The 15,528-nt window shown below is 44.4% G+C and overlaps 1 protein-coding gene across 20 annotated transcripts in view; it reads right to left on the bottom strand.

Moving 5' to 3' along the window:
- The window catches only part of PBRM1 (polybromo 1), a gene marked incomplete at its 5' end in the record, with an annotated part of 65,022 nt that overhangs the window by 7,109 nt on the left and 42,385 nt on the right, over nt 1-15,528 (bottom strand). For 16 of the 20 annotated variants that reach the window (XM_084269446.1, XM_084269450.1, XM_084269456.1 and 13 more), the window contains 6 exons: nt 5,965-6,166; nt 9,441-9,651; nt 10,810-10,993; nt 11,636-11,793; nt 12,686-12,831; nt 14,675-14,941. In XM_084269446.1, coding sequence (XP_084125572.1) covers nt 5,965-6,166; nt 9,441-9,651; nt 10,810-10,993; nt 11,636-11,793; nt 12,686-12,831; nt 14,675-14,941 — 1,168 coding nt within the window. Of the gene's footprint in view, nt 1-2,032; nt 2,192-5,964; nt 6,167-9,440; nt 9,652-10,809; nt 10,994-11,635; nt 11,794-12,685; nt 12,832-14,674; nt 14,942-15,528 lie in introns of all 20 variants that reach the window. The other 4 variants (XM_084269451.1, XM_084269440.1, XM_084269457.1 and 1 more) reach the window with 1 other exon arrangement.

Below are 15,528 nucleotides of genomic sequence, written 5' to 3' on the forward strand. Positions count from 1 at the left end.
TCAAATCTCCATAAGAAATCAGTTCTTTTAGCTCATCACAAGGTTCTAAGAGTCGCCACTTCCAGACCCTATGTATGAGTCAGCACTTTGATTTTAAACTCGTAAACATGGGCAAACTATTTCCAGCTCCCACACTTGGGATTTATGAGGCCTTCCAAATGACTCCCTCTCCCCTTTTTTACTGTAACAACACAAGACTAAATAAACTGTTGTAATGCCTAAATTTACAAGAAACTTGAGTGCTGTGCACGAAGAGAAACACATCTGGGAAGGTACCTGGGTTTCTTGGACCCATGGGCCATAAAGAAGTTCTCTGACCTAGAGAAAAGCAATCAAAGCATGGAGGGGGATGGGAAAGAGGTCTGAACAGAATACGATACTTCTCAGCAAGACTTGTGGAAACTAAAAGATGAAAGAGCGTGTTTTTCAAGTGGGCCACAAAATTAGGAAGATTTTTAAAAGATACACTTTAAGGAAGCACTTCACAATGTCAAGGTGAAGAGGTCTGAGTGTCTAAGCGATCGAGCAGGACAATGGTCTTAACCAGAGCTTTGCTTTTGGAGCTGCTGCTGCAGGAAGCACGCCAGCGAGTGCAGCTTGCAGAACGCCTGTTTCTGGAGAAGCCCTGAGATGAAAGTGTCAGCACTCAGCACTTCTGCCCACCAACACCTACCTCTGGAAACTGGGCAAGCAACTCAGTGCCAAAAAACCAAGAACCCACCCAGGAAAACACAACCACAAGAGGATGGTGTTTCTCCACTTCTAAGCTAAAGCAGGTTAACTCATAAAACCAAAGATCAGTGCTGGAGAGCTCCAGGGTTTGCTGTCTGTTCTCACTACAGGCACAGACAGACAGACACAGAAACACACACCGACTGCACACAGTTCAGAGAAAGATTATCAAGAACAAAGTAGGGGGGAAAAATGAAATAAAAATGCAGCTCAGTGTAAACAAATGGTTTTCATCCAGAGATCATGAAGCAAATAAGGGACGTGCCTTCAGTTTAAACATCCATGCAGCCTATTTACTGAAAAGGGATTTTGAGTCTGTGATGAAAAACACTTCAGGCTGTCAGCTCACAGCCTGTGAGACAGGAAACAAAAAGAGAAATGACAAAAGAATAAATGGAATAACTGGAATGCCTGAAGGAGAAGGGTTTTTTAAAAAGAACCAAAACAAAACCCCTGGAAATACTGATTTTTAACTACTCGACACTATTTTGACCTGATTATTTTATTAGAAATGGGAAAAGCAAAACAACCCATCAGGTCATACCTAATGGATTTTCTCACCGATGTCTGGCTGATTCCGACACAAGAATCTCCAGTGGACTACGCTGTCTTCAGATCTGATCCTGAAAATACCTACTTCAAGCATACTCCCTATGAGCTCACATTGGATTACAACTGGAACGTAACGAGCACACCACCTAGTAACAGGGACCTTGTGGAAGAGTATTCCAAGCTCAGTTCTAGTCTGAAAATCACCTGATAAAACTGGCAACGTTGGCATTTCCTTGTTGTTTCTGCAATGGCTCTAGGTCCTACTTTGCTCTGCTTACCAGTGCCTGACCAGCAATTCTGTCAAGCTTTTGGTTGGATTTACAATCTGGTTTGGATTCTGTTTGCCTCTCACCTTCCTGACACACACCAAGAATAAATAATTTGCCTCCTCCTTTACCACTTCCATGCACTAGGGAGTATTCAGCTCACTCCCCTCCTGCCATAGCAGGGCTAAATGTGAATTCTGCACAGTGGAGCGATTTAACATGACTGCACACAAACAGAACAGGACCACCACACAGGGAGCACCCTTTTCCCCTGCATTTTCAACAGGCTACTCACTACCAGAGCAAGTAACACTGGGGCTACAGGCTTCCTGCTGCAGTTACGTATACTCAGTATGAAGGAAGACTGAAGAGGTTGAGCTTGTTCTTCCGTAAGAACAAAGTGACCCAAGAGAGTGTTCAGAGTTATGAAGGGGGTTGATATAGTGGATGAGTAAAAAATGGTCATAGCTCCTACGTTTTACCTGCAACGGGTGTCAACTGCTGATTGAGCATTCCCATTGGTGTTGGTGGCGGCACCACCCCCATAAGAGCCCCGACAGGAGTGCCTGCCCGGGGGGAGGAATTCTGCTGCTGTGCTGCTCGCTCTCTCTCCTGCTGCTCAGCAACTTTAGCTGCCCGCTCTGTAAAAGTATTTTAGATTTTCAGTTCTGTTTTGTAACCCAGAATTTCAAAATATTATCTGTTCATTAAAAAGGACTAGTCAAAACACTGGCATAGTTTAGTCAAATATAAAGTAGAACAGATGAATCTTTTTTTATACAGCATATGATTTGATTTCATGTGGCTGCAGCTAAGACTTTTAGAAAACCTTTCATGAAAAATATTCCACAGAGTTTTATGTTTTTCTTTAAAAAAAATAAAATAATAAAAATAAATAATAAAATAAAATTTTTTTAAAAGTCAAAGAACAAATTTGATAATAACACCAGTGTTACCAACATGAAGCAGCAGTCCAGCACTAGGCTTGGTCCACACTAGGGAAACATGGCAAAACGTTCCCTCTTTTGCCACCACTGTCTCAGCTAAACCAGTCCCAGCCCAGGCTGGAGCTCTCATGCCCACATGGGGCCATTTCTAAGCACTGAGTCTGTTGGACATGCTGTAAGGCACCATGCAAACAGCACACAGCACTGCAGCCAGAGCCTCAGCTCCCCATCTATCTTACCACTGATGCAGCTGAAGTGTGGTGGCAAAGTCGGGAAGCATTTGCAAAGTTCCCCTAGTGTAGATGGGTCCTTAGTGTTTGGAACATAACAAGCAGCAGTTTGAGGAACCAAAAATATTTTTCTCTGCCTTTTTCTGTCATTTTCCCCATTTTGGTCCCCTTTGAACTTTTGTTTTTGGTCTGAAGATGTCTAACTCACATTGTGCTGCTCACTGGAGGTCATGTGTGTCCTTTCTACGGTGAATCTGGTCATTATCTCAATCAAGTGTCTCACTGTGACTGCAAGAACAAAAGATCTACTGCAGGGGAATCTGACCAGAGGACAGTTTTGTATTAAGGGAAGGGCAAAGGGTCATGGGAAGAAGAAAGAAAGAAAACAAACCAAACCCCAAACAAAATCCAAACCCCAAGCAAAGGAAGAAGGAGGTATATACCGAACGGCACTCAGGGTGCTGGGGGGGCATGCAAGGTGCCGATCTGTTTACTCTGAGCGCTGTATCTGACTGACGCAACGAGGAACAACAAAGAACAAATGGATGCAGCATACATCTCCAGCACACTTTAGGAACTGAGTGCAGGGCCAGAAGTTCTCTTGCATGGTGGAAGATGAAAACTGCTGCTAAAACGACGATCAAGGTCCTCTGTCAAACAAAGGCTAAGAAGTTGTTCATCAAGGAGATTGTTAGGCATCCTGCCAACGTTATTCATTTTGGCTGGCATATGACTTCCAACACCTATCCTACACCTCCTGTAGGACCTGTTGAGCTTCTAGCACTACTTCCATACACTGAAAGACTAGTTCCACTTCCAGAGGCACGTCTGTCCTTCTTTTCACTTCTGTCAGTTCAGGAAGCGATGACGACGCACAAACCCACCTACATTTGCTACAGGCAACTGGTATGTGATTGAGCACAAAATACACAAGACATTTAAAGGTAGATCTTGAAACAGAAAAATGAGAATCCTCTTCAGAGCAGAGCAAGCATTTGGGGAAAAGATGAAGCAGCTGTTCTGACTCTCAACTACTTTAGGCCAACTAAAAAAACAAAAGGTCAGACAAAAGTAAAACTTCTGGAGACACTCTGATGAATGAGGAATCACTGTTAAGTGTTCTGTCTTATCAGACTTTGGAGTGCTGAACTTTGAAAAAGGACCTGACTTAGGACAGCACTGGAATTTTCCCTAGTCTCTCTCCGTGCCATGACTGCCATGGAACAGATGGAACAACAGCACCAGAGGGAACCGTAGCGGGTGCCTAAAAGTTCAGCCTTGAGCATTCACCTTAATACTCAATACTAAACCCAAATCGGTTAGGCCAGGACTTGAGATCATTCAGACAACACCTCAAAAGCCAGGAAAGAAACCTCCTGCTTTGAACAGAGCTTTTCCTTAACCCAGGCCTCTGCCTCCATCCCATGTGTTACCTTACTGTATTTTGAGGACTGTTCCCAGTGCAGTTCACCACGCCGGCGTGTCCAACACAGCCTGTTCTTTCCTCAATTATTGCTAAAAACCCCCAGTATTACCCTGCACATACATCAAATCACATTTTCAGAGGGTCAAAATGGATCTAAAATGCCAAGTAATTTTCACCAGGACAGGCACTGTTTCACTGGGGTGTCAAACCACACCTGTTCCCAGGTGCACATCCGCTCTAGAGAGCATGTACAGGTCGCAGTGGCATGCAAGGAGCTTCTCTCCCTCCACACGTGGTAAACAAACACAATGTGGATGCTTTGTAACCCCATCCCAACCCCTCAAAACCAAATACAAAGTAAGTCTAATTCTGGGCAGACACCAAGCCAGTGAGACTGTAACCCAAAGCACAAAAACATTGGGAAATGTTAAGTGAGAAAGAGGATTAAAGTGGGAGCACTGAGGCAATGGCTACCACAGGGGCCAGGCACTGCTGCGACCGGCCCGCCGCAGCTACGCTTCCCTGCGGAAGGGCAAGGCATCAAGCTGCTCTAAGAGGGGAAGCGATGACATGCTAACCATCCTGCTGCTTAAGAACTAGGCTCTAAGGGGGAGACCCATCAGTAGAAAGACACCACGTGCACCTAGAAGGGTGTAAAAAGAAACTGCAACAGAACAAAGTAAGGCCACAGTACTCGCAGGAAGGAAGAGCATTACCATTTCCCCTCGCAGCACAGCCAAGTGGGGCTCTGTTACTCTCCAGAGTTGCAAAGAGGTACTACTGCAAATTTGGAAAAGACTGAGAGAGCTGAGGGCAGAAAGTAACAGCATGCAGGCTTCTGGTTTGAAGAATAAAGCTGCATTTAAGTTATGAGTATGCAGAAAACTTCTCAAATCTCATTTTAAAAAAAGCAAAGTTGTAACTTAATTGGACAACGACTTTTGAGGGTGCTGAAGCTTTCCTACCCAGAGTGGTATTTGCTCCCAATAAAACTGCAACAGTTGATTAAAAATGGGTTTTATATTGGAAGTGTCGGCACATTATTAGCAAGAGTAGTAACTATGGGTGTTAAGCCTTATTTGGCCTGGGTAAGGGCCTGCTGTTAAGGATCAACTGTGTTTCATTTTAATCAAATAAAGTTGAAACACAATGACCAGTATCAGTAGGAAAGGAAGAAAGAAAGAGAGAAAGGTCTAAAGTATCTCATGCCTGTGAAATATTCCTGGGCTTACTTCAGGGCATGAATCTCTCAACAAAATCATTTGCAGCAGTTGATAAATACACAGACTGAACAACAGGTCATGTTTACAGCCTAACAGATTCTGTAGCCTTAATGTTATTCTACCAAAGCTTTTTAGGAAGTAAGCTGATGTACTAAGCACTGCTGATGGAAGAACCTTTTACCGGTCCCCTGTAAACCTTCTTACCTGGTGCTACAGCTCTGAAGGGCTTCTCATCCAAAATTCCCCCAGTCCTCTTTTAAGGAAACTTTGACAAACCATTTTTCCAACTGACTTCCAGCCCGGGGACTTCATGCCCCTTTACTTCTAAGCTCTCCCCATTCTTTTGGCCTTTGTTCATTTGGTTATTTCTGGCACAGACACTTAAATTATCAGTTGTGCATTACATAACTTAAACATACTTTCTGCTCCTCTTCAGTCATCTCTCAATATGAACTTCTCTTTAAGGTACACCCAGAACACAAACACAAATATCTTCTTTTATTAAACCTGTCATCTGAATAACAGTAACAAAGGCATTGAGAAAGAAAAGGAGGCAGAAAAGAGTTTAGCATCTTAGGTTTTATTTACCTTCATATTCTGCTTTCTTTGTTGCTTCCAAGTTTCTCCATTCAGTTCCTACAAGCCTGCTGAGCTCTCCAAAGGAGTAGTCTGGGTGCTGAGCTTTAATCACAGCTCTCATCTCGCTGCTAAATAAGATGTACCCACTCATGTTTATCTTCCTTTTTGATCCCTCCTTCTTGGTGCTGCCCTTAACAGACTTGGGAGTGGACTGTGTACAAAAGAGAAGCTTTCTTGACATACAAAATTCAGAGCTGTAAGAAACAGTACTTAGCATTTTAAAACAGCCTTGTATTTCCTGAACATATTTGCACAAGGACCAACAGATCTTACAACCCCTAAAGAGAGACTTCATCTACTGAAGCACAACGAGAGCATATGTACAACTGGTGAGAGTACAGAGGCAAAAGAAAAACCCAAACCACAATGTTCTGTTGCTTTTTGAGCCTTCCACACCTTTATAAGACAGTAAGACAACACAGAATGCTCGCTATCAGCTAAACTCACTGAATGAAAGGACTAAGAAAGACTGAGTAGCAACTCCTGGAAGGCCAGAAGAGCATACAAGGAGTTGGATTCCATTTGGAATTCCCCCATGAAGCTGGTCAGAAACTTTCCCAATACAAGTGGAATAAAACATTTTATTTGCCATTGTGGATTTTAGGGCAATGCTTCCCCATTTCCCCCTGAGCCTCTGCACCCCCACAGCTGGCCTCCTGCACAGCAATAGCTACAGGTTATCAGCTGCTTTTACCTTTAGAGCACTTGGAACAGTTTCGGTAACCCATCTACCCATCAGCTTGGAAGGGCAAACAGGACTTTGGAGAAGCTGAGAGTTCTGAATTTGGTTTTTAACATCCCAAACCAACCGTTTTTAAAAGAACAGAATCTTTTCTATTTGAGTCAGGTAACTGCACATTCAGTTGTAGAGAATGTTTGAGAGAACATGAACATGTCTCTTGCCCTCAGTTTAAAGGTGGATGTGTCCCCTGAGCCTGACTTTCCACCAGTTATCCTGGAAACTCTGGGACATTGTCCCATTAGAAACAAAAAGAAATATGCAACTATCAACCTGGCTTTTGAAAGAGGTATCATATATTAGTATTGAAAGAAAACTTCTCAAGGGGATCTGAGCATAACACAGGGTTGTAGAAAGACAGAAAACGAGATTAAAAGACAGTGAATGCTGCAGAAAGCAGTCTGAAGACATCTCTACTCTCCAATGACCCCTATTTAAATTGCTACCAGCAGCTACCAGGCTTATCAATGGCAATATTCTGATTTATAAAAAGTTGCCTTCCCCTTCCTAAAATGTTGAATTTGATGGTTAAAGCTGGTAACAGGCTTCCTACCTGTAATGTTCTGAAAGAGTTTTTCATGATGCTTATTAAATTCAGCATGTTAAAACCAGAGCAGTGAGCCAACCTTGCACATGGTGGTCTGCCCACATGGCAAAAATCACAAGCACACCAAGCTAAAGCTTTCTTTTCATTGACTCTTTCACCCCACAGCCAAAGACAGTTGCTTCTATCCAGGGGTCACATCCATCCTTCAACTACCAATGAGGCTGACACGTCACAGTCAGTGCAGTGCCACAGAAATGCATATGACAGGTTACAAAAGGGTTCCCAGCAGGTCATTCCCATTGCCTCTTTAACGCTGGCCTTGGATGCAGCGATGTGATGAGACAGTGAGATGGTGCCAGGTGGAGTTCCCCAAGGGTCTGTACTGGGCCCAGTGCTGTTTCATGTCTTTATTAATGATATTGACAGTGGCATTGAGTGCACCCTCAGCAAGTTTACTGATGACACCAGCTGAGTGGTGAGGTTAATGTGCCAGAGGGATGGGATGCCATCCAGGGGGACCTAGACAGGCTGGAGAAGGGGACCCAGGTGAACTTCATGAGGTTCAACAAAGCCAAGTGCAGGGTCCTGCACCTGGGTCGTGACAACCCCTGTTACCCACACACGCCAGGAGATGATGTGCTGGAAAGCAGCCCTGAGGAAAAGGACTTGGGGGGATTCACGGATGAGAAGTGGGACGTGAGCCACCCATGTGCATCTGCAGCCCAGAAGGCCAACCCCATCCTGGCTGCATCAAAAGAAGAGTGGCCAGCAGATGAGAGAGGGGGTTCTGCCCCTCTGCTCTGCTCTGGGGGACCTCACCTGCAGTGCTGTGTCCAGCTCTGGAGCCCTCAGCACAAGAAGGACATGGACCTGTTGGAGTGTGTCCAGAGGAGGCCACAAAAATGATGAGAGGTGCTGGAGCACCTTTCCTATGAAGGCAGGCTGAGAGAGCTGGGCTGGTTCAGCCTGGAGAAGAGAAGGCTCCAGGACAACCTTACAGCTGCCTTCCAGTCCCTGACAGGCGCCTGTAGGGAAGCTTTAGAAGAACTGTTCCCATGGGCATGGAGCAATAGGATGAAGGGTGATTGTTGTAAACTTGAAAAGGGGAGATGTAGGTTGGGTATTAGGAAAAAGCTTTTCAATATGAGGGTGTCAGATCACTGGCCCAGGTTGCCCAGAGAGGCAGCAGAGGCCCCATCCCTGGAGATATCCAAGGTCAGGCTTGCTGGGGCTCTGAGTGACCTGATGTAGTGAAGATGTCCCTGCTACTGCATGGGGGTTGGACTTGATGGCCTTTGAAGGTCCTTTCCAACCCCACACATTCTATGATTTTACAAAGGGTTCAATCCACTTGCAACAAAGTTTTTTGGTTGGGTTAATTTCCAGTTAAAGCAGCTCCTCATCCTGCTTCAATCCCAAGCTACAGAACTACAACTTCTGTAAGACAGGCAGCAAGAGGGGCAGGGGATCAGCAGTGCCCCATTCCAGCAGCAGCAATGCCCCAGGCTGCACTGGAGTGGTGTATAACCACACACAATTCCTCATTTACATCCCATCCATCTATCAGGGAACTAATATTAAAACTTCTAGGCCGTCTAGTGCTTCTAACTTTTTAACAAGTTCATAATTCCAAGTAAGAATGGGAACTCAGCATTAAAGAAGATTTTTTGGTCCCTTTTAGGCTGATACACAGAATTTTCTAAGCATGTAGCAAAACCATAGCAAGGAGATGGTGGAGTTTGTTTAAAATTTAAGAAAACCTTGAAAATGGGCATTGGGCAAATTGAGAATTACAACTAAATCCTTACACTCCAACTTTATATTTAGTGTAAGGTCCTGAAATTTCTAAACAAAACCTACTAATTAGAGAGTAATATTAACATACACAAAAAGGAACCCTAGACTGTCCTTAATTGAATTAATTCCTTTGACAGTATCTTCATGGATTTAAATATCACCACCTGGTTATCACACTGGATATGCCAAAACCACTCCACATCATTCATTCCATAGGCTGGTAAACTGATGTGTAAATCTCTTCCATGTCTATGATGAAATGTCACTGCTGGTGTGTGTATTGTGGTTGAGGAGAGCACATGGAATCTGAAGGTTTAAAGGTTTCTGAAGGAAGATCCTTACCTGTTGTGGAGTATAAGGCATTATATCCAATTCACTAGCTAACGGGGTCTGAAGCTGAGGCATAGAAGGTGTTTCAGTCATGTCCCCTTCCTCTTCACCCATCTCTTCCATGTCCTCATCGCCTCCTTCCAACTCAGCAAATTTTGCTTCTAGCTGCTGAATCTTCTTTTCCAGTAGTGGAGACGGTTCCTTCTGAGGAACTATAGGTTTTCTGAAAGGTGGGGGAGAGAGACAACAAGTAGGTAAGAATACACTTGGAGCACACCACTACTTTTCTTCCATTATCAATGAACAACATGGGAACATCTGAGGATGTTCCTTCCTTTCAGAACACTGAGCAGAAATCATCAGCATCTATGGCCAGTGTTCCATTTCAGTCACCTGAAGGATTTTTGGTTTACTTATTTTTTGAGTTAGAAGGGGATGTCAATGCAGCAAATACTACATTTCTGCAACAGAAGGCAGTTAACACAATGTCTTCCTTAGATATTACGTTTTACTTTAGCTAGAACTTACTATTTTTATTAATACCAATGTTCACCAATCAGAAAGCTAATTGTTACCCATAATGAGGGCTAAGTATTTTAACAATATCTACAAGAATTTGTAAGTCTGATAATTTAATGACTTTTAGTGTCAGAAGGAAAAAAAAACCCATCCACCATATAAAGGACTGATGTTCTCCTGACTTCTTTCCAAAAGCATCATTAGTCAAAATTCATCTTCTCCTACAACTATGACTTTTATGTCTGTGCCAAGTGTGGGAGGGATGGAGTTGGTTTTTCTGCACAGCAGCCCTTATGGTGCCATAGTTTGGATTTGTGACCCCAGCAGTGCTGACAGCACATTGGTGTTGTAGCTATTGCTGACCAGTGCTGGTACACGGCCAAGGCCTTTTCTTCTTCCCACTTTGCTCCCCAGCAAGGAAGGTGGGCAAGAAGCTGTGCAGGGAGGGAACCAGGAGAGCTGACCCCACTGACCAAAGGGATATTTCATACCATCTGTCACTGTGCACAGTGTAACTGCTGGGACAGCAGGGGGAGGAGGGGACACTGGTGGTTACAGCACTTGCCTGTCTGAGGAACTATCGCGCACGCAGAGGTCCTGTTTCCAGGAAACACCCAAACACCTTCCTGTCCATCAAGTAGTGATTCCTGCTTTTGCTTTGCTTGCATGTGCAGCTTTGTTTCACTTCCTAAACTGTGGCTGTCTTGATCCAGGAGTTTTTCTGGCTTTTGCCCTTTCAATTCTCTCCCCCACCCCACTGTGTGGAACAAGTGAGTGGCTGGGTGGGCACGTAGCTGCCAGACAGGCTCAGCCCACCACAATACAGAAGAGCGTACAGAACACATTCTCATCATGCTTTTACCTGAAATAATATATTTCATCATCTACAACTTTTGCAGAGAGTGAAAACCTCTTGAGTCCTTTGAATTTCTTCATCTGTTTATCACTCTCATTGTAGCGGCTCTCACAAAGGAACACATCGTTCTCAGAGATTTCTGTTGGTCTGCAGGAGAGGAAGTCTTTGAAGGACAGAACTGCACACTTGCCTGTGGAGATGAAAGAGCTGCATAAGCAGGGAGACATGCTTGCAGATGTTTTACAAAAAAGTGTGGAAACTCAAGTTTTTGCCCGTCCTGTAAGTCTGGAAGATTCACAGTATTAGGCCCAACTATGGGAAATACACAGATTGAAAACCCTATTAAATAATGCCACTCAGGAGAAACCTACACTAACTAAAAAGAATCCAAAAAGCTGCCTTAAAAGTACAAGAAAACCTGCAAATTAACACCCCCTCCCCGGTGACTAGTCAGTTAACTATCTTTAGAACAGCATCATAACTACAAAACCAAGTACACAGTCATCATCTTATGCAACAAACCAGATCTCAGTCTCCCTCTGGACCGATTTGCCAGCTAGCACACACTGGAATAATGCTATTAACAAGTGAGAGTAAAGGAGTCTTCTGTTCTCTGGCTGCAGACAATGTTCACTTTGACATCATACATGTAATTCTCATGCTGCATAAAAGCTTCCTTATAGTGAAAACTGTCACTACAGGTCCCAAAGACCTGTAGTTCACCCAATGTGAAGAAAACACATTTGGAGTCAATCCTACAGCTATAAGTCACTCCAGGTTGTATAGATAAAGAAAGAGGGTGTCCACTGGATTTAAAGTTGTTAATAGTTACCCAAAATGCAAGTCATTGGACAGGTCTCCTCCAAGTTACTCAAAAACACTTCCTTCTTGTAGAACATTTTAGTTGGCTCATGTTCAGTTTCTTCAGGATGTATAAAGATTGGGCCAAAGAAATATGCAGCTCCATCTCGCACCCACATCTTCTCAATCCTGGAAAGAAATCCACACCATTGAGATGAACAAAAGGCCATCCCTCCTAAATGAGGCAGCTGGATACACCAGGCAGTTCAGGAAGACTGTCAGTAAAAAATGAGTACAGAAGAACAGACTGTTCCAACTGTACAACAGATTAATCTCGTTATCAGGCAGCTAAACTTCTACCTCAATCTATTAAGAGCTTGAAACATTTCACTTAATTCAGAAGATTTGTTTCCCATCTTCTTTTATACTTTTTCCAATGAGCCTGTGTTTTCATAGATTCATAGCATCCCAGCATCTCCTGAGTGGGAAGGGACCCATAAGGACCATGGAGTCCCAACTCCTGGCTCCACACAGACCCAGCCAGGTCAGAGCATGGGACTGAGTCCATCGTCCAGATGCTTCTTGCCCTCAGCCCAGCTCAGAGCTGTGACCCCTTCCCTGGGGAGCCTGTGTTAGCACCTGACCCCCCTCTCAGCACAGAACCTCTTCCTAACATCCAGCCTAAACCTCCTCTGGCATAGCTTCACACCATTCCCTCTATCTTTGGGGACCTCTATCCCTGGTCCCCAAAGAGAGATCAGTGCTGCCCTTTCATTCCCCCTCATCAGGAAGCCACAGACCCCATGAGGTCTCCCCTCAGCCTCCTCTTCTCCAGGCTGGACAAACCCAGGGACTTCAGCCTCTTCTCCTAACACTTCCCCCTCCAGACCCTTCCCCACCCTCGTTCTCCTCCTCTGGACACCCTCCGATTGTTTTGTGTCCCTCTTGTCCTGTGGTGCCCAAAACTGCCCCCAGTGCTCAAGGGGAGGCTGCACCAGTGCAGAGCAGAGTGGGACAAGTGGGTATGGTTTTCCAAGTTATTCTTATAGACACAAAGTGCAAATGAAGAAGTCACCCCTACCTTCCTACCCGAGGTCGCACCAGCCCATGGGATTTTATGAAGACACAGTCCCCAACCTTAAGCCACATATCATTGTAGCAGAGCTGTTCAAAGTAATGGCAACCAGGTTCTCCATTGGACATTTCTACTGGAACATCTTCTTTGTCCTGCAGAAGATGATGCACGTAGAAAGTTGTGGAAGAGGGAAAACCAGACACATAAACACAAAGATGCCAGGTGCAAGTAAAAGGCTTTATCTTTCTGTTAGCAATAAGAGGTGAACACTAAACAGAGCTGTATATGCTAAAGTGAGGGGCCTTGAAATTGAACAATTAAATAGCAAACCCAGAGATACCATCCATGCATGTCACAGGCTTTCTTAGTTCCCAAAGCTGTCATTTTGCCAGAATTGCTTCACAGTTAACTGGCCAAACCAAGCCTTGTCAGCTTATTTTGATGGTTTGTTTTAAAGCACAAGGTTCTGAAGAAGCAAGAATGGAGTCTATGGCCAAGTTAACACAGCCAGGAATTTAATCATTCCGCTGTCAAATACAGTAACACAAACACTCCATCTATTACTTGCAAATTTACACCATTTGCCCTATTTAATTTCCTACTTTTTAGTCAAAATTCACATTGCACCTCAAGCTGACCATTTAGTGTAGGATTTCAGAAAGCCAATGAAAACACAGGCTATCTCCCCATGGTGTGGATGGAAAAGTCCCTCTAAGTTTTCATTCTCTTGGTAGAAGCAATTTCTTCTTTTGTAAAGATGCAAATAAATACCATAATAAATACTATACAGTGTGTGTCAGATAAAAGCTGACACGGTGAGTGTGGTGGCTATTCTGTCCTGAGGTTGTCTTAGAGAACTCGGTGTGAAGTGGATTTATTTTATGACTCTCAGTTTATTTTTTCATGGCTCTAAGTTTATATTAGATAGATGTACTTTGATTTAATACATTTATTCAAATATCTTTTATGATCCTTACTAAAAATGAACCATTTTACCCAGTAGGTTGGGCAGAAATGTTCTTAGGCATTTCAAGGACAAACCCCTCAGTTATTCACCATAAACAGGTCACAAACAACAGAATATTGTGTATGTACTGCTGCCTAGCTGCTAGTACACTGCAATCACAGGATCACAGAATCACAGGGGTTGGAAGGGACCTGGAGAGCCCATGGGGTCCAACCCCCAGCCAAAGCAGCTCCCCAGCTCATATTGCACAGGGCGGCGTCCAGACGGGGCTGGAATCTCTCCAGAGATGGAGACTCCACACCCCCTGGGCAGCCTGTCCCAGGGCTCCCTCACCCTCACTGGGGAAAAGTTCTTCCCCATGTTGCTGTGGAACTTCCTATGCTCCAACTTGCAGCCATTGCCCTTGTCCTGTCTCCACAGACACTGAAAAGGGGCTGCCCATTTCCCCTGCATCCCATACTTCAGATATTGCTAAACATTCATAAGGTCCCCCCTTAGTCTTCTTTTCTCCAGGCTGAACAGCCCCAGCTCACTCAGCCTTTCCTCACAGGGGAGATGCTCCAGGCCCTTCATCATCTCCGTAGCCTCCTCTGGACTCTTTCCAGGAGATCCCTGTCTTTTTTATACCAGGAAGCCCAGAACTGGACAGATGCTATCTAATAAGGCATTTCAGCATTGCCATGAACTAAAATCAGGCTTTTAGTTCTCCTGATTCTTTAGGCAAGCTTTACAGTAACAGTGGCATTTTCTTTTCTGAAGTGATAAAAAAAATATCAACCAAACCCCTTCACATGATCACAAAAACTATACCTAGAATCTAGGAAACATGTACACAGTTTATTTTCTGTTTAGCCTATTTCTATTTTGTTTGTATTTAATTGCAAATACATCTAATAATTGAATACAGTCCTTGTACTTGCTTATATTTTATTGTGTTTGGATGCTACAAAACTGAAGCTCTAAGGGCTCACATTGGGAAGTCTTTATCTGTCCAACATAATCAATGATCCACTTGTTATCTTACATACCTTTTCAAGATGAAGGATGCTATCTCCCACTTTGCTGTCCTCCAATGCTTCAGCATGTTTATCCTCATCTACTTTGTCTGTATTAGCAAATACTGAAGCAACACGGACCACAGGCAGGGGAACATCTCGTGGGACAAATCTCACAGAGCTGACAGGCATAGTCCACAGCTTAATCTTTTTAAAAGATTTCGTCTTCGCTGAGTAACGTGACTCACAGACATAGACATCCTCATCTCTGAAGTTCTCTGGACACAATTTAAAGTATTCCTGCAGATTGAAGAAAAAAAAAAATAAATTACACATTTCAGGAACACACACACATCCCCCACAGACACACAACCATAGAGTCACAGAATCACAGACTGGTCTGGGTTGGACAGGACCCCAAGGATCACAGAGCTCCAACCCCCCTGCCACAGGGGGGGACACCAACCTCCAGGCCTGGAGCTACACAAGGTTGCCCAGGGCCCCATCCAACCTGGCCTTGAACACTCCCAGGGATGGGACACCCACCACCTCTCTGGGCAGCCTGTTCCAGCCCCTCACTACTCTCTCTGGAAAGAACTTCCCCCTAATATCTAATTTAAACCTTCTCTCCTTTAGCTTTAATCCATCCCCCTTGTCCTGCCATTATCTACCCTTTTAACAAGCTGATTCCCCTCCTGTTCCTCTGCTCCCTTCAGGGACTGGGAGGCTGCAATGAGGTCCCCCCACAGCCTTCTCTTCTCCAGGCTGACCCAGCCCAGCTCCCTCAGCCTCTCTTCGTAGGGGAGCTGCTCCAGCCCTCTGATCATCTCTGTGGCTCCTCTGACCCCTCTCCAACAGTCCCACATCTTTCTTGTACTGGGGCCCCA

This window comes from Gallinula chloropus, assembly GCF_964237585.1.
Source record: "Gallinula chloropus genome assembly, chromosome: 12".
Taxonomy (NCBI): domain Eukaryota; kingdom Metazoa; phylum Chordata; class Aves; order Gruiformes; family Rallidae; genus Gallinula; species Gallinula chloropus.